At 34.1% G+C, this 18978-nt stretch overlaps 1 protein-coding gene and 1 long non-coding RNA gene across 5 annotated transcripts in view; one reads left to right on the forward strand and one right to left on the reverse strand.

Moving 5' to 3' along the window:
* Nucleotides 1-2729: 2729 nt before the first annotated feature.
* The window catches only part of LOC123703644 (mitogen-activated protein kinase kinase kinase kinase 5), a 45246-nt gene continuing 28997 nt past the window's right edge, over nt 2730-18978 (reverse strand). For all 4 annotated transcript variants that reach the window (XM_045651722.1, XM_045651721.1, XM_045651720.1 and 1 more), the window contains 10 exons: nt 11273-11397; nt 10158-10239; nt 9585-9707; nt 8762-8905; nt 7880-8004; nt 7183-7315; nt 6440-6558; nt 5505-5637; nt 4909-5035; nt 2730-4077 (listed from right to left, as the gene is read on the reverse strand). In XM_045651722.1, coding sequence (XP_045507678.1) covers nt 3978-4077; nt 4909-5035; nt 5505-5637; nt 6440-6558; nt 7183-7315; nt 7880-8004; nt 8762-8905; nt 9585-9707; nt 10158-10239; nt 11273-11397 — 1211 coding nt within the window. In that variant the 3' untranslated portion in view covers nt 2730-3977. The remainder of the gene's footprint in view (nt 4078-4908; nt 5036-5504; nt 5638-6439; nt 6559-7182; nt 7316-7879; nt 8005-8761; nt 8906-9584; nt 9708-10157; nt 10240-11272; nt 11398-18978) is intronic.
* Nucleotides 16922-18331, forward strand: LOC123703645. Its single transcript, XR_006753029.1, has 2 exons — nt 16922-17036; nt 18110-18331. It is a non-coding gene; the product is annotated as an uncharacterized LOC123703645 (long non-coding RNA).

The following is an 18978-nucleotide window of genomic DNA, read 5'->3' on the forward strand; positions in this document are numbered from 1 at the left end:
ATGTGGTTTTCACTAATATATTGTGGTAAGCTTCATTTAACATTTAGTGTTTATTTCATGTCAATCGGTTCATAAATAAAAAAGTTATGACCATTTAAGTAATCACAGCGAACATTTACTAAGGCATTCTATACATGAATTACTTTATTACATAAATTATACGCTAAAGTTATTCCTTGACATGTCCAGATGATCATATCGAAAGTCCCCAAGCGTGGGGGGGGGGGGGTTATGCTGAGGGGGTAGTAGGGGGGTCAAAGGATCTTTATTTACATTTTTGCTCATAAGTCTAAAACCTGCACAAATAGCATTATGGTTACTTCTAGGTAAATTTTCTATATAAAAGGTCTTTGAAATTATGTCGTAGGTATTATATATTTTTTAACCCCCGACGCAAGGGGTGTTATGTCCGCTATGTGTGTTTACATGTCTGTCTGTGCCACCGTAGCTCGCTAACGGGTAATACGAATTAGATGCGTTTTTTTTTGTTACATTAGTTGTTTATTATATATAGGGGTAAGTGGGAATGAAAAAAACGAATGCTGTCTGTTATACCCAAGTGATATATCAAATGAAAAAAGACGACCTGTCAGAAACAATTAGTCAAATATCAAAACAGCTAGTCCCTAATATATCGATGAATGTTGGTTTCTTTGGTAGTATCGTTTAGTTTGGTATTTTAAACCTAAATTATGTTTTAACGTAAAATGTAAATTGTTAAATAATTTAAGTTTACCGTAAAAAAATAAGAACCATTTTTATGATATATACACTTAAGTATACACATGCAGCATCATCTTAATTATGTTGGTAGCGGGGACATCAAATCATCTCAAAATATCATCAAAACAATTTTTGCAATCTGAAATTTCAAGGAAATTTCGGTCGCATTTTTATATTATGAATTTTCATTGTATTAGTCAGTACGTAACTATTCCAATGAATCGTTATGTATAGCTTATTTTTTTCTCTGGATGTGTTGTTTTTTAAATTTTAACAGTTGGAATGCACATGGGCGGTGTTGCAGTATTGTAAGTATTGCCATAAATTAGACAAAAAGGTAAACGAATGATCTCTGAATTTTACAAGTTTACAGTTTACTGACAGATCCGTATCCTAAATTACTTTGCCGATTTGAAGCAAATATTTTTGCGTAATTTGATTAATGCATTGTATGCAATCTAATGCCACATTATATACTAAAGAAGTTTAAAAATATCTCAATAATTTCAACGTTTCTTACGAGTTACACAAATAACTTTTAAACCTACGGAAATTTATGTCACTATTGTACTCTTAATAAAGATTGGTGTTCATTGTCTTACATCTAATAATTTCGAAACCTACGACTATTAAAACTTTTAAATCGAAAAAACTATATCTAATTATCGATATAGGGGAGTTATTTTAATACAGCCAATATTCAGTCCACTTGCCATAAGTGAATTTTGGCAATTTTGGAAGTGGGAAGCTTAGAAAATTCAAACTTGATAATAAATAGTTGACAAGTAAAGGTTTTGAAAGAAAAATTAGCACCAGTCTAGGTACTACACCGAGTCTATGGCTATGCTTAGTCTATGAAATAAATAAGTGCTACATTTACTCAATAATCGTAACTAACATTGCAAGCATTTTAAGAATAATATTACGTACTTTGCAATGAAAATATGTATTGAAATTTGAACGGAACATGAAATAACTATTTTCCTGTGTACTGAACAAAAAATACTTTTTTTTATGTTAAAATAAATTCTAAATGATTAATTCGTTAATTAGAAGTAAACAAAAATGCAAAAGTGTGTGTGAAGTCCCAAGATTTTCTTTAGGGACAAGTAGGCGATCAGCCTTCTGTGTCCTGCTAGACATTTTTTTTCTACGTCTCCACCGGGAATCGAACCCAGGACCCCTCGGTACTTGCTCACAAAAATAAAATAAGATAAAAATGCAAAAAGGTGGTATTTAAGTATGATGACTTCTAAAAATATCAAACTGAATAACTAAGCATGAGTCTTAAAAGCGAAGAGTGCAGTAAAGTAAATAAAAAACCAAAGAGTGAAAATTAAAAGTTTATTACAGGTGTAAATTAACTGGTTTAAAGCATTACATTGTTTCGTTTTAACAGAAATATCGAGACCACGTTTATTTCAATTTTATAATCTGTGGTGTTTTTGAAGTTATACTTCTTTTGGCGCGATGGAGAAAAATGATGAGAGTGAATTGTTACGATGCGCGCGCACATGACACCTAAATTGAACAGCATGAAGTTAGTTCTAGGTGGTATGAAAATTGATAACTATGTTCAAGTTGTATATTATAGTATTTTTTTTCCATACGCCAAAGAAGTATAACTTCTAACGCGTGTACATAAGTACACACACTCTTTTTTTGCAAATAAAGAAAAAATCGCTCGATAGTGCTGTGTAGAATACAACCACAGTGAGAATCTCACAAAACATCCGCATTCTGTCGTAGGATGAATAAAATATATTTTTATTTTACTTAAAAATAATCGGTTTTAAAGTTTTCAAATGAAAAACGTTATTTTTGAAATACCGTTATTTAACTGTTACAAATACCGGTATATTTTGTAACAGAACGTTATTCGATGTGAAAATAACAGTTCTGAAATAAAATTTATATCATTTGTTATTGCTTTTCTTTCTCATTTTAATTCAAATTTGTGCCAGCTGACTTTAGTGTGCTAATTGACTTTATAAAAAAAAACAAACTTAAATTTTTCATATTTAATTCATCCCACGACATAAAAGCAAAAATTACATGCAAATTAAAAAATAGACACGACACATAAATAAATTAACAGTCCATTTTCGAGCAAGCGCTCTAATGAGGTTACATTAAAAAAAATTAAATACAATAACTAAACTACGTCTATAATACAATTGACTATATCTAATTGGAATTTTATATATTTACAAAATAAGCGAACATTTATAATTTCTCCGTTACTATAAACTATATTTATAATATAACGATAATGTTGTCTTTTCCATACATTTTTTAGCGTTATATGATTAATCACATTATTAATAAATATCTTTTTAAAATGCCATCCATTGCATGTGTATCTAATTTAAAATCACAGTAACGTTATGCAAAAATAACAGTTATAACCGTTACGTTATTTCACGTGATATTTTTATAGCGACACGCTATTAATTCGATATTGGGTATTTTAAAACGATTTAGTATGCACACTGTTTATATATTATTATAATTTTATTAATCGGGTTATAATACAAATCGTTAACTAACTATATACCAGGCGATATATTATTACAGTATACAGATACAACCAGTAGGGAAACTTCATACAAAATATCCGAAATGGCTCACGCACACAAGCAAGCGTGTTTACAAGAATCATAAGAGTATTCTTATATATTATGTCAATTGTAAAACATACTTGCTTGTGTGCGTGAGCCATCTCGAACGTTTTATATGAAGTTTCCCTACTGGTTGTGTCTATATACTGTGATATTATTATTGTTTTATTAAACTTGACGTCTACGGCAACACTTAAATTCATCGAGAAAAAACTAATTTCTATATTATTGCTTTAACATCCATGGAATGGAAAGGGCAGTGCTATGAAGGTACAATCGAGATTTTAAATAATAAAGACTAATTGTCTTAAAAATCGATAAATTTGTGCTTCCGACGGGAATCAAACTCGCACGCTTCTAATTTAATTTCGTTTTTAATAATTCAGTTAATTTTATTGCGTCGAATAACTTAAGCGAACGCTAAGTATTGCAATGTTAATTGAACAATAATTCGTTTATTGCTCTCAAACAAAACGCTATTTTTACTTGACTTCAAGATTTTAACATTTTTTCTACATAAAAAAATCGCAAAACTTTTGCATATCTAGAATAAACTAAACGTCATTCAAAATTGCTCGTAATTAAAATCAAAGATTTGTAAATTCTGTATGTATGTATAATGTATCTATGGAATTAGTAAGACGCTTCGTGACCGGCTAAAATATATAGATCGTTCCCGTCTTCGCCCGACAGTGTGTTGTTTTGCAGCGTGTGCGATTCCAAAACGACGACTCTGTGAAATAAATAATTATTATATTAAAAACTCTATTAAGTAAAACTCAATAATTATTAAGTAAAACTCATTATTTTTCTAAATCTGTATATTTTTTATATTCATTCATTCATTCATCGATCTTTCACTTTACGAAATATCTGGAAAATAGACAACATTATGGAGAAAACGTTTACATTACCACTCCGTTTTATAAGTACATGTGTAATTTGCCTTAATCTCCAGTTTTCGCTCACTCACTCATCATTCATCAGTCACATACTAACACTTTTTTTACATAACTACATAAAACTATCTGCGCTCCGCGGTTTTACCCGCGTGACTCCGCTCCTGTTGGTCTTAGCGAGATAATATTATATAGCCTATTATAGCCTTCTCGATAAATGGGCTATCTAACACTGAAAGAATTTTTCAAATCGGACCAGTTGTTCCTGAGATAACAGTTTTTTGTGTTAAGTGTTTAGTGTATCACTAGTTTTCCTATTCAATCTTTCACACTCACTCACTCACTCATCTTATACATGTCACTCAATTTAATTTTTTTTTCTATTAAGAAGGTTTTTTTAATACTTGTGTATAATAAATAAACTCACTTTTCCCTTCCCAACAGCCGATACGATCTAGATCTATCGACGAACTCCTGCGTGACGTGTTCGTGTGTCGTTCATTCAATCACTCACTCACTCAACTCACTCATACACATGTCACGATGTCACTCAATTTCATTTTTCTTTCCGCTCGTTCGTAAGTAATTGTTTTCTATTAATAGTATAACGTTATTTTTATTCGCCATTTTAATTGTACACTTGTGTATAATAAATTAAAACTCACTTATCCCTCCCCAACAGGCGATACGCTCTAGATCTATCGACGATCTCCTGTGTGACGTCAGCGTGACGTAACGACCGGCCCTGCATGCCGTGACGGTGGAACGCCAACACTGAGTCCGCGAGACACACTGCAAAATAATCATATATTATTTGATATTTTTGGTTTTATGGCATTCAAATTCTTAATATGTATAAATTTATAAAGAATAGAAAAACGGGTGGCTCAATTGGTCAAGCGTCCGCCCCGGATTGGCGTGAAGGACGCGGGTTCGAATCCCGTCTCGTGATAGTTAAAATAACCACAGTTCAATATTACTTGTGAAATTGGAAATATAAAAAATATTAAATTATGCCTCCAAAATATCAATTTAAAATGGGCCCACATGGCATGGCATGACATCAGCTTTAAAATAAAAAAATATCGCATAAATAAAAATAATATAGTCCCTGTCGAAAATTCTGTGGTAGAAAGCCAAAAAAATGCAGTTGAATTAAGAACCTCTTCCATTTTATGAGTCGGGTATAAAACTAAAAAAAAAATCCCACTCCTAAAAAAATCCCCCACTCAAAAATCCATTTTTTTTTAATTTTACTCACATATACTATCAATCTGGAAGTCGAACGTGATACGCTGCGGCAGTTTGCCTCGCCGTCGTTCATCGCCGCGCCGGGAATCGAACCCGGGCAATACCGGGATGATGTCCACCACGTTCTCGTGGCATACTAGTACCTGAATGGGCGAAAAAATATTTATTATTTGGGTTTATAGAGCAGAATAAAAAAAATGTGTGCGTGTACTAGTGTACACACTTAAGAAGTGAAACTTCTTTATGACCTTATTTTTCACAAAATAATTTACTATATGCAACTTTACAGAAATACGTCGAATCACGCGTGGTAGGGATAAGAAAAAGATGGCGCGTAACGGAAAAATGTCACGCGTAACGAAAAAATGTTACACAAAATTTTTTCCAACCCCGATAAAGAAGTTTCACTTCAAAAAAACAAGGCAAAGTTCATAAAAACAAAAATGTATATAGATATAATGGTTTATGTAACAGGTAAAACACATTCGATATTTCGAGATAAGAAAAAAATCATACAAGAATGTCGTTCTTGACATGTTTGATGGTATAAACTAAAAAAGTTTTTTAAATTTTTACAGATTTTTTTAAGCCTTTATTTACATAAGGCTTAAAAACATCAGGAAATATAACATGGGAAGAAGCCATGTTATAACTACTCTGTGTTACAGTGAATCAAAATCGGTTCAGCACAACTGAGCCCGCACAAAAACAGACAATAGAAAAATACTGTGCGTAAGTTTTTTGACTTTAAATTCAACGCGACTTATACAAAACATTCAATACCAAATACCAGAAAAATAGGTAAACCAGAATCTGATGGCAATTAGGGAAATCAAAATTTTGAGTGTGCAACCCTAGGGAAAATGGACTGAACGATCTTGATACTGCTTATTTTTATTAATTAAACTTATCGTACAAAAAAAATCAATAAAAAAATCAACAAACCGCATCCTTATTCAGCTGATGCACTGCCCGTAAAGTGTGGAGCCTCTCGGGCCTCGGTATCACCGTGTTGGAGCCCCCGGGCCTTGCCTCTAGTTCATCAGAATGGAACCATGTTGCCCCTACACGTATTTATACAATTATTATAGACATACATAGGTTAGTAACGTATTTAAACAATAATATTAGGATATATTCGTAGTTCGCTACATTAGATCCGACTCGAAGGACCGCCAAATCTACCATATAAGATAGTTATATATCAATACTAGCTTTCCACCCGCGGCTTCGCACGCGTTTTCAGAGAAAACCCCGCATAGTTCCCTTTCCCGTGGGATTTCAGGGATAAAACCTATCCTATCTCTCAAGTTGGATCGAACTGCACATGGTGTGCGAATTTTATTATAATCGGTTAAGTGGTTTAGGAGTCCATTGAGGACAAACATTGTGACACGAGATTTATATATATTAAGACAAAATGATATAGGAATAAAATACTAAGCTCCCAGGTCTCACATCTAACACGTTGCCCCTAAACGTATAAAACCAGAATTATTTAAAAATATGTAGACATTCATACAAATTCGGCTCGAAGGACCACCAAATGTTCATATATTTGATAGTCCTTCGAGTCGGATCCTATCACTAATTATTTACATTATTACACTAACGAAAATTATTTTGCCAAACCCTGTCCTACTTATCGCAATATGTAAGTAAATCCTATGCTTACTTAGATAACTTACCAGAGTTGATGTTAATCAAGTTGAGCCGCATGGGTTTCCTCGTGACTCCGACACAAAGTAAAGGATATTCCAGTTCTGGTGTGATGATCAACTCGAACGCGAGTAACGGCGATGGTAGCACGCATTCTATGTTCTGTGAAATTATTATTATACTTTAATAAGTAAAGTTAGTAAGTTTACTAAAAAGTATGTGACTAAATTGAGTGAAATCAATCGAATAATCGAAACCATTTCTCATCTATACTAATATTATAAAGCTGAAGAGTTTGTTTGTTTGTTTGTTTGAACGCACTTATCTCACGAGCCACGGGGGTGAAACCGCGCGGAGCAGCTAGTTAATTTATAATTGACTAGATTTCCGCCCGCGGCTTCGCCCGCGTTTGCAAAGAAAAACCCACGTAGTTCCCGTTCCCGTGGGATTTCCGGGATAAAAACTATCCTATGTGCTAATCCAAGTTACCCTCTATATGTGTGCTAAATTTCATTGTAATCGGTCCAGTAGTTTTTACGTGAAAGAGTAACAAACCATCCATAACAGGCCATCTGTGCTGTGTCTTCTTTTAGTATAAGTTTTCTTTTTGTAATTTTTTTTTTTGTTGGCAGTACAATAAAGTGTTTAAATAATAACAAACATCCATACATCCATACAAAGTTTCGCATTTATAATATTAGTAGGATCTACCGGCTACCCCATTACCTTGAGCAGCATGAACTTCCTGAGCGGATCGTACCACTGCATGAGGAAGAGTCCGGCGGGCGTGGCCCCGCACAGGTACTTGTAGCCGTTGTACGGGTTGCGCACCACCGCACACGATGTGCAACCTGACATACATACATAAATAATAGGGGAAAATGGCAAAAATTGAATTGTTATATACCTACTACTATATATTTGTTTTAGAGACGATTTTTCAATGCTCGGATAAAACTTATTCGTCGAATAATGAAAACTACCATTTTAAAAACGTATTCTAATTGCCCGTATTTGACAGTTTACGTGGCATTTTAATATTATCGTGTAATACTTTATTGGACGGATAAGTTTTATCCAAGAATTGAAAAATCGGCCCATAAATGTTATATTTATTAAATATTTATAATTACATTTTCTTTGGTTATATACTTCTACTATACTATATGTGTTGTATGTGATATATATTATATACATTGAATATTTATAATGATTCTTTATTTTTCTCTAACGCCTTATTTTTTGCTCACCCGCCTCCTTTTAACGTCTCTCCTTACATATTACTTACGGTGGCCTGGAAGAGATCGCTACCTAGCGATAAGGCCACCGTTTGTACACATTATTTTCCTCTTATCTGTACTTTATGTGTCTCTATTTCTTTTGTGTGTGCAATAAATAATTAATAAAATAAATTTTATTGCATAGTTTGTGCGTGTAGTAGTGTGCATGTAAGTCTGTTTTTTTTTCATAGTTTGTGCGTGTGTGCGTGTATATGTATGTATGTAAGTGTGTCTTGTCGCATACATTGTGTGAGTGCAAGTAAGTCTATTTTATTTCATAGTTTATAAATGTGCATGTGTGTGTATGTGTGTGTGTGTATATACATACCGCGCGTATCCGGCAATCTCGCAGACGGTGCAAATCGTCGCGGCAACAAGCGCGGCGGTAACACGCGCAGCGACCTGCCCCCGCCCGCCCGACCGCTACCCGCTAGAGATAGTAACTCGTGACGGTATAGCGATGGGGTTTTACCTGTAATGTCGATATGTAAAATTAGAATATTTGTAAAAAAAAAAATATTTGGAATTTGTTTACAAAGTGTGGTTTAAAAAATAAAGTACAGAAAACGGTATATTTTTGATTTATTTTTTTACACAATTTTCAACAACCAACATATTAAGTCAGCGTATAGATTTTAGCAAAGCATTTGATTTATTGAAGCATGACAATTTATTTTGAAAGATATCCTGAAAAGATATCGACGGATCATTGTATCGTTTGTACGCGTCGTCTTTACAAAATCGTGTAAAAAATTGTTAAGATTCGCGGGTACATTAATAAGGAAAATTTAATTCCTACAGGAGTTCCCCAAGGATCTCATTTGGGGCCGTTGTTTTTAATTTTTTTTGTAAATGATCAAACAAACTTAATGCAATTTTACAATGCATAGAGATGAATTTTTACTATAGTAGTAGGTTCAGTGAGTGGAGGATACGGTAATCTTACAAAATGAATTGCAACATTCGATAAGTGATAATCGAAAAATGGAAACATATTGAATCAATCTAAATGCATAAGGTTGAACAATAATCAACTCGAGGCAGTATTGGTAAGGTCTCTACAACCCACAACCTTGAGTTTGGTAGTTGTTATAGCGAATAGGTTATTTATTTTAAAAGACAATTTAATAGTATAATCATTGTTAACTCACCGGATAAAGACATCAGCACATCTTTTATAACGTGCATCCATATAGTTCGTCGTGGACAGAGCTGGTCCATCGCCGTTTCGTGCAATTCGTTTAGATTCAGTGTGTATATGCCTTCTTCGGCACCTGTAGGGGTAAATTTATTTATTTATTTTAAACAATTAGATGACAGAGATCCATTAATGTTAGTACGTGACTTTTGTATAGGTTCGATGTTAGACGATGATACATTTTTAAAGATTATCGATTTAGAAATTAAAGCTTTTAATGGATTTTAAACGCGATTTAATACGATACTATTATCCCGACGAAGATTACAGGAGTTGATATAAAGAGAGGAAAAAATAAATCGACTTAACGTAACTTTTTAGACTGTAAATTATAGAATTTCTAAGAAAGAGAAAAGAAAATATAGATTAAATACCGTATATCTGTTTAAATATAAATACTGCGTGTTAAATACTATATTGTATGAATGTGATATGTATTTATTGTTGGTGTGCCAAATAAATATAAATAAATAAATAAATAAATTGTTAGAAGAATACAAATCATGTATAATAGAAAAAAACGTACCAATAAGAATATGCTGATCCCTAGTATCCGGGTGAATCCAGGACGCCGTACAGTTTATCCTCAAAGGACAACCATTGAACACCTAAAATATTGAATATTTTTTTTCACTTTCGAAATAATATTTAAAGAATATTTTTACAAGTTGCAATTTGAAGCTGCATTATGCATATGTATATATGTTTCACAGATCGATTTCTTTAGGGACAAGTAGGTGATCAGCCTTCTGTGTCTTGCCAAACCGAAACCTTTTTTTAGGGTTCCGTAGCCAAAATGGCAAAAACGGAACCCTTATAGTTTCGTCATGTCCGTCTGTCCGTCTGTCCGTCTGTCCGTCTGTCACAGCCGATTTACTCGGAAACTATAAGTACTACAGTGATGAAATTTGATGGGAATATGTGTTGTATGAACCGCTACAAAAATATGACACTAAATAGTAAAAAAAAGAATTGGGGGTGGGGCCCCCCATACATGTAACTGAGGGATGAAATTTTTTTTTTCGATGTACATACCCGTGTGGGGTATCAATGGAAAGGTCTTTTAAAATGATATAAAGTTTTCTAAAAAACATTTTTCTTAAAGTGAACGGTTTTTGAGATATCAGCTCTCAAAGTCGTAAAAAGTATGTCCCCCCCCCTCTATTTTTATAACTACGGGGTATAAAATTCTAAAAAAAATAGAGGTGATGCATGCTAATTAACTCTTTCAACGATTTTTGGTTTGATCAAAGTATCTCTTATAGTTTTTGAGATAGGTTGATTTAACTGTAATTTATTATATTTGCTGCTACGGAACCCTTTGTGCGCGAGCCCGACTCGCACTTGGCCGGTTTTTTTTCTTCATCTCCACCGGGAATCGAACCCAGGACCACTCGGTTATACATACACTCAAACTCAAAAATGTATCCATTCGATTAGACTTCTTCTAAAATCACTTTTGAAATGTCATAACATAGTTTTACCAATTACCACCGATTTAGAAAGCAGTCTCTACGGAGAAGAACCAGCAAGAACTTTACATTCACGCGTTATCCACTGCACCAAGGAGGCGGTCGATGAATATATTAGAAAAGATTAATCATAGCTACAAATATATGCTTCTATAATTATTTTTCTTACCTTAGAGAAACAAGCCCCCATGTGAACTTTAGGTGTCGGCGGTAGACCGTTAGGCGCCGGTCGGACGGGGCTCCTGGCCCGTCTGCCCCTCGCCCTGCGGGGCGGGACGGGGGGCGTTGTTGTGCCTATAATAGATGAATAATACATAAATACATAAACCTATATTGTAGCATAACAGGTAATTTTGAAATGGTATAAAAGTGACATAACGGGCCACTCCTCGCGATTAATTTTACAAATTGTAAAAAGAACTGAAAGCATATATTTATATGCTTTCAGTTCTTTTTTGTCTTTCAGACCATCTAGTTTCATAGTAAGCAAAGTTTGTAGCCTTGATGAAAGTAAAATTCAAAGTCCAGTTGAGAAGTAAGAGTCCTGAGTAAGAAGAAAAAATATACTATGCTAGTAGAATTATCTATAACTTAATAATTATTACAAATAAAACAATTTGGTATTTATTTGTTTGGATGTTCGCGCTAACATCAGGAATTACGGATCAGATTTGAAAAAATATTGCAATGTTAGATAGCCTATTTATCGAGGAAGGCTATAGGCTATTTATCATCACGCAAAGACCAATAAGAGTTGAACAATACGGGTAAAACCGCAGGGCACAGCTAGTTACAAATAATTCGTTAACAAACACAAACATATTTAATATTTACCACATAAAAATAAACACGATGATAACATAAACAGTCCTCTTCGCCATTTAAATCTTAAATAACCATTTGACGTATTGGAAAATAAAATTTACGGTGATCACGATTATTTCTAATATTAAATATTATTGAATAAGAAAAACAATGTAACGGTGATCAGATTATTATTTCTATGCCTGTCAAATGAATCCTATATAAATAGGCTTTAGTAGAATACAAGACTACATAACATACATAAGAGTCACAAGAAATTTCAGCAGAAAACTTTGTGAAAAATGAAATTCTTAGTAATTTTACTGTTCGCTTTCTCAGCGTTGGCGGCAGTTGCTAACGCTAAAAGTAAGATATATTTTATATTGTTACTAGCTTTTCCCGCTCATCTATACTAATATTATAAGTTGAAGAGTTTGTTTGTTTGTTTGAACGCGCTAATCTCGGGAACTACTGGTCCGATTTGAAAAATTATTTCAGTGTTACGATAGCCCATTTATGGAGGTAGGCTATATAATCATCCCTCTGAGACCAACAGGAGCGGAGCACTGCGGGTAAAACCGCGGAGCACAGCTAGTTAAAAATATAACAAATTCAATTGTTATCACTCTGTCAATTAAAAAAACCTCATCAAAGTCGGTTTTGCAGTTTTAAAAACTGCAACGAGAGTGCAAATTGATTGATTGAAGCTTTTTTTAAACGACTTCAAAAAATGAGGTGTTTGTCAATTCCACTGTTTTCTTGTCTTTGTTACTTTGTTACTTTTGGTGTGTGATTTAATTTTTTTTTAAAAGCTGTTGCTTGACTTATGACCACCCATTTCAATTTTTAGTTTCCTCGAAAAATATAATTTGTCCTAATTTAAATTTTTTGCCATAAAAAATTATTTATTTAAAAAATAATTATTGTGACAAGTTGAAGTACCATATTCCATTAAAATTTGGTTTAATTCTGCCAAGTTTTAGGTGATTTTTAATATCCTTTCTTTTAATGAATTTTATATATTTTTCAGTTAAATACCCCTACTGCTACTCGAACGAGGACTGCGACAGAAAGTGCAAGACCGTGTGCAGGCCGGATAAAATCGAGGGCAGGTGTAGCATTGTTGATGCCTTCAACACGAGAATATGTACATGCGGCGTATACTACATACCAAATATATAATATGTACAATACATGTTGAATAAATATAACCATATATATGAAAATGAGACGTTTGTTTTATTCATTTAGGGCCGATTTTTCAATGCTTGTAGATCAAGAGCCCACGCCGGCCAGACTTTCCTTTCTTTAGGAAAGTTGAAAGTTTCTCTGTATATGTCTCCGATACAGATAAGAACGACTAGCGATTATCAAGTCTGGGTTGTGGTTACTTTGGCAGGAAACATGTAGTAAAGGTGTATAAAATTGTACCTAACTTTCATTATAGTTTAAAAGCTAAATTTTATATATGTTACTTGGAGACGTATAAAAAGATGTTAACTCAAGAGCCGGACAGTTTTCATGGTTCTTACATCTTGCGAGACACATTTAAAAAATAACTAACATATAATCAAATTAACGTACTACCTAAAAGTGTATCAAATATGAAATAACCCACTAAAAACATTAGTTTACTATAATTAATGACTAAAAAATAATAGTATAATATAAGTAATAAAGTTATTACTTATCTTTAACGGGGACTTATGTCGATGGAATTCCACGTATCTCGATGATTTTGTTATTGTGTCATCGAGATACGTGAAATTCCATCAACATAAGTCCCCGTAAAAGATAAGTAATAACTTTATTACTTATATTATACTATTATTTCGTCGTGGGCTCTTAGATTATTGATTAAAACGACTGGTTGCAGAGCTTGACCGACCATCAGTACGTACGTCAGTCGCGCTTGTCATATGTATTTAAATTCATAAACCCGTTCATAGCTAGACCGACCATACGCACGCGTATTGTCATGCGCATTAGTGTCATAGTCATACAATTGTTGATGCGTATCGTCAGGACCGACGGTACGCACTGACGGTCGGTCAAGCTCTGCAACCAGCCTAACCGTCCAATAAAGTATTACACGATAATATTAAAATGTCACGTAAACTGTCAAATACGGACAATTAGAATACGTTTTTAAAATGGTAGTTTTATACATTATTCGATGAATAAGTTTTAACCAAGGATTGAAAAATCAGTTATAAAGCTGACGAGTTTGTTTGTTTGAACGCGCTAATCTCAGCAAGTACTGGTCCGATTTGAAAAATTATTTCGGTGTTAGATAGCCCATTTATCGAGGAAGGCTATAGGCTATAATATATCATTCTAAGACCAACAGGAGCGGAGCAATGCGGGTGAAACCGCGAAGCGCAGCTAGTAAATTATATGGGGAATGAACTGGTATTTTCATACAGGTACCGAGTGGTACCTTAGCAAAGATGCCAGTCTCGAACCAATATTATAAAGCTGACGACTTTGCTTGTTTGTTTGACCGCGCTAATCTCAGCAACTACTGGTCCGCTATGAAAAATTATTTAGATGTTAGATAGCCCATTTATCGAGGTAGGCCATAGGCTACCTATATATCATCACGCTAAGACCAACAGGAGCGGAGCAATGCGATGAAACCGCGGGACACAGCTAGTAAGTTATATGGGGAATGAACTGGTATTTTTATACAGGATACCTTCTCGGTACCTTACCAAAGATGGCAGTCTCGAACCGTTCATTGGTATATATTATTACAGTCGTTATGAATAAACGAATTTTAATTTATTGAACGTATCACTAAATCAAGACGCTTTCGCTGTCTATACGTTATTTCGCTGTCTATACGCTGTCTATACCTATTTTTAAATTTTCAAAACTAGGCAACAGATTTTGATGGTTCTGAAGTGAAACTTCTTTAGGCGCGTTGAGAGTAAAATTTAAAGGTCGCATCATTAGCAATACTGACTTATCAAGTAGTACGGTGACGATTTTGGTATCTTTGAATCTTGCTAAAGAAGTTTCACGTGCGTGGTACACACGCTCTTTTTTTAATAGAAAAATTGTCAAGTTTTAGACAGCGCGGGCGGAAAGCTAATAGATGATAAGTAAAAATGAGGTACAAGGTATATACACTTATAACTTGAAGAACTAATCCTAGTAAGGATTTATTTTCTTGGTTTTGTCTCGGCTTGCATAAGGATAATAAGTCAAAAGTTCAATTTGAAACTTTAAAAGAAACGTGCCACATTCAGGCGGAGCCAGGGCGAGCAACGAGTTTTACAATTGACTCAGCCAAACTTTTTCTCATACAAAAAAATATATGTGTGCGTGTACTAGTGTACACACGTAAGAAGTGAAACTTCTTTATGACCTTATTTTTCAAAAAATAATTTACTATATATGCAACTTTACAGAAATACGTCGAATCACGCGTGGTAGGGATAAGAAAAAATGGCGCGTAACGGAAAAATGTCACGCGTAACGAAAAAATGTTACACTAAATTTTTTTCCAACCCCGATAAAGAAGTTTCACTTCAAAAACATCTATTGTGATGACTATCAGGTTGGGGTAAATATGTCAGTTGCATAAATATCTACTGTATCGTTGCGATGCCATAGTACCCCGTATTCTTAAAAAAATTATAAACTACATTCGATGGTAAGAAAAAAAGCTTGCTGCATGGATGGCTGTTACCCTACTGGGCAAAAATGGCTAAACATATTATCTGCATGAAATTTGACACAGAGTTTTTAATTAAAGATATTATTATCATTACTACTACATAGTATAAAACAAAGTCGCTTTCTCTGTCCTATATCTCATTATATACTTAAATCTTTAAAACTACGCAACGGATTTTGGTGTGGTTTTTTTTAATACAGAGAGTGATTATTGAGGAATGTTTTAGTATATAAATTGTTTTAGACAAAGCAGGCGAAGCCGCGGGCGGAAAGCGAGAAGCAACGTTGTATAAAACAACGTTGCTTCTCGCTGTATATTTTATGTAAAGATATAACTACGCAACGGATTTTGATGCAGATTTAGAGTGGTTCTAGATGAAGGGATAAAACATATTTAACTTGATACAAGGGTGGGGTATAAGCAAATATTACTCTTTAGCATCGTAACTATAATATATATCTTGATATACAGGGTGTCCCACTATTGGTATATTACACGCGAACGGACTCGTAGTTTTGCATACATTGATCACGTAAAAAATACTTAAACAACAAAATACATCAAAAAATTTTTGCTAATTTTTTCCTGAAAATCCATGTTTTCTTCTCTAGCTTCGCGCAGCCGGCATATACCGCTTCGCCAATATGAGCATTTTGTCTATGAAAACATAATCTCAAACGATAGGTCACGGTGCTGGTGGCAAAGTTGGGCGGGTTGCTTGTTAGGAGTGTACACATAGAGTTTTAAGAATTTATCTATTTGAAAAAAAAACAGCGCCTGGAATTTTATAAGTATTTTTTACGTACTCAGCGTATGCAAAACTAAAGCCTCCTTTGAGCTTAGAATATCAACAGTGGGACACCCTGTATATCCTGATCCAAAAATAATACCATAAAATAGATCCGTTGCTATGTGAAAGATAGACAAAGAAACTTTTTTGCATTTATGCAATAATGAAAAAAAGCGTGTGTATCGAGCACACGTGTCTCGTGAAACTTCTTTGGCAAGATTCATAGATACCAAAAACGTCGCCTTATTGCATGACGTGACCGCATTGCCATGACGCGACCTTTTTCAATTAAATTCCATTTAATCTACTCAACAGAAAATTCTCAATTATCAACTATTTTAATATTTTTTCCTAAATTTGTTTACGTATTGATATATACAAATTTAGATTATTTTAGAATTTAGACAGGTGTATCGAATCGATATATCGATCGAATGACGAGCGTGTAATATTTTTATTTTTCTTGTCGCATTATAAATCTTTATGGTCGTAAATTTCAAAGACAAACGTGTGATTATAAATTAAAGATATACTATATATAGTAATGGGAGATTAATATATTCAGTATAGGAGAATCTGTAAGACGCAACATGAAACAACAAATAATTATTTTCCTCTTCGCTACAATGCTACTGGCCGTGTATTGTGACCCAGGTTTTTATTTTTATTTATTCATAAGTATAAGGGCTGATTTTTCTATCCTTGGTTAAAAATTATTCGTCGACAAATACTAATATTATAAATGCGAAAGTAACTCTGTCTGTCTGTCTGTTACTCAATCACGCCTAAACTACTGAATCAATTTTCATCAAATTTGGTATGGAGATATTTGGATACCCGAGAAAGGACATAGGCTACTTTTTATCCCGGGAAAATGACGCAATCCCGGAAATCCCACGGGAACGGGAACTATGCGGGTTTTTCTTTGACTGCGCGGGCGGAAAGCTAGAATTTTATAAAAATACCATTTTAAAAACGTATTCTAATTGCCCGTATTTGACAGTTTACGTGACATTTTAATATTATCGTGTAATACTTTATTGGACGGATAAATTTTATCCAAGCATTGGAAAATCGGCACTTAGTATTTTTTAATATGATGTTTAATACGAAGGTTTTTATATTAAAGTGGGGTATTTCTTTTTATATCGAATTGACTTTTTAAATTGTACCACATTTAACCATAGGGAGAACATCAGCTTTCAAATAAAAAAAGTATCATCAAAATCGGTTCACACACTGAAAAGTTCTGAAGTAAACGTAGCAGGTTCTCAATTCAATTGTATTTTTGCCGACTTGTATTTGTTTTAGTTCTGGCAATTTGAAAGTAGTCTAGTTTTCTGGTTATTAATAACTAGCTGTGCTCCGCAGTTTCACCCGCATTGCTCCGCTCCTGTTGGTCTTAGCGTGATGATATATAGCCTAAAGCCTTCCTCGATAAATGGGCTATTTAACACCGAAAGAATTTTTCAAATCGAATCAGCAGTTCCTGAGATTAGAGCGTTCAAACAAACAAACAAACTCTTCAGCTTTATAATATAAGTATAGATTATTTTGAACTCTGAAAAAAAAATGTGAGCCGTCACCAAACGCCTGGCTGATATGAAACAGCGTACACACTACTGCAAATAAACGACGCATGCCATCGCTACGCCTAAAATCGGTTTTACGTGAGACAAAACTCCCTAAAAAATGTCATATTAAAATGGCCACTTCTCTCTTTACAGCAGATGAGTCAAACTATTACCCCCCCTGTACAACCGACGCCGAGTGCGATTGGAAGTGCAAAGAGGTCTGCGACCCTTCCAGGATCAAGGGCCATTGCCAGCAGAGCTATTATTGGAATCAGAAATATTGTGTTTGCGAAATAACCGTAAACATATAGAGATTGTGTAGCGCAACGCAATTATAAGTAAAAGTGTGTAGATAGGTCACCAATCACCAACATGCGATCTTCAAAAACGGCACACTAACGCACACACGATTAGACGTCAAAGTGAGATGGCAAGATTCAACTATCGTGAGCGAAAGAGACAACAGAAGTAAATTGTGGCTAATTGGCCACCTATCTGCACTTCTTATTTATAATATCATTGAGCACAAAGTGAAATGTTAAAACAATAAAAACTTAATATGATGCACCTACGATTCGTTTTTATTTAAGACCACCTGCCCCGTCCAAGACGGGTTATCTATATATACCTATTTTTATTGGAAAAATTATAAAATTCTGCACAATTTTAACATTTTCTGTCTTATATTTCGTTTAACTGACAGATGAGTTCAATATAACATGCCCAGTTGTTGCGAAACCTAAATCATCACTACATAGTATAAAACAAAGTCGCTTTCTCTGTCCCTATATCCCTATGTATGCTTAAATCTTTAAAACTACGTAACGGATTTTGATGCGGTTTTTTTTTAATAGATAGAGTTATTCTCGAGGAAGGTTTTAGTATATAATTTGTTAGGTTTTCGACAAAGCGGACAAAGCGGGCGAAGCCGCGGTCGGGTCGCTAGTATATCATAAAAATAAATACAAATATGTATTATCATCATCATCGTTAGAATTTAAACTTGTCGTACAAAATACAGA

The sequence above is a fragment of the Colias croceus genome, chromosome 27 (genome assembly GCF_905220415.1).
Source record: "Colias croceus chromosome 27, ilColCroc2.1".
Lineage (NCBI taxonomy): Eukaryota > Metazoa > Arthropoda > Insecta > Lepidoptera > Pieridae > Colias > Colias croceus.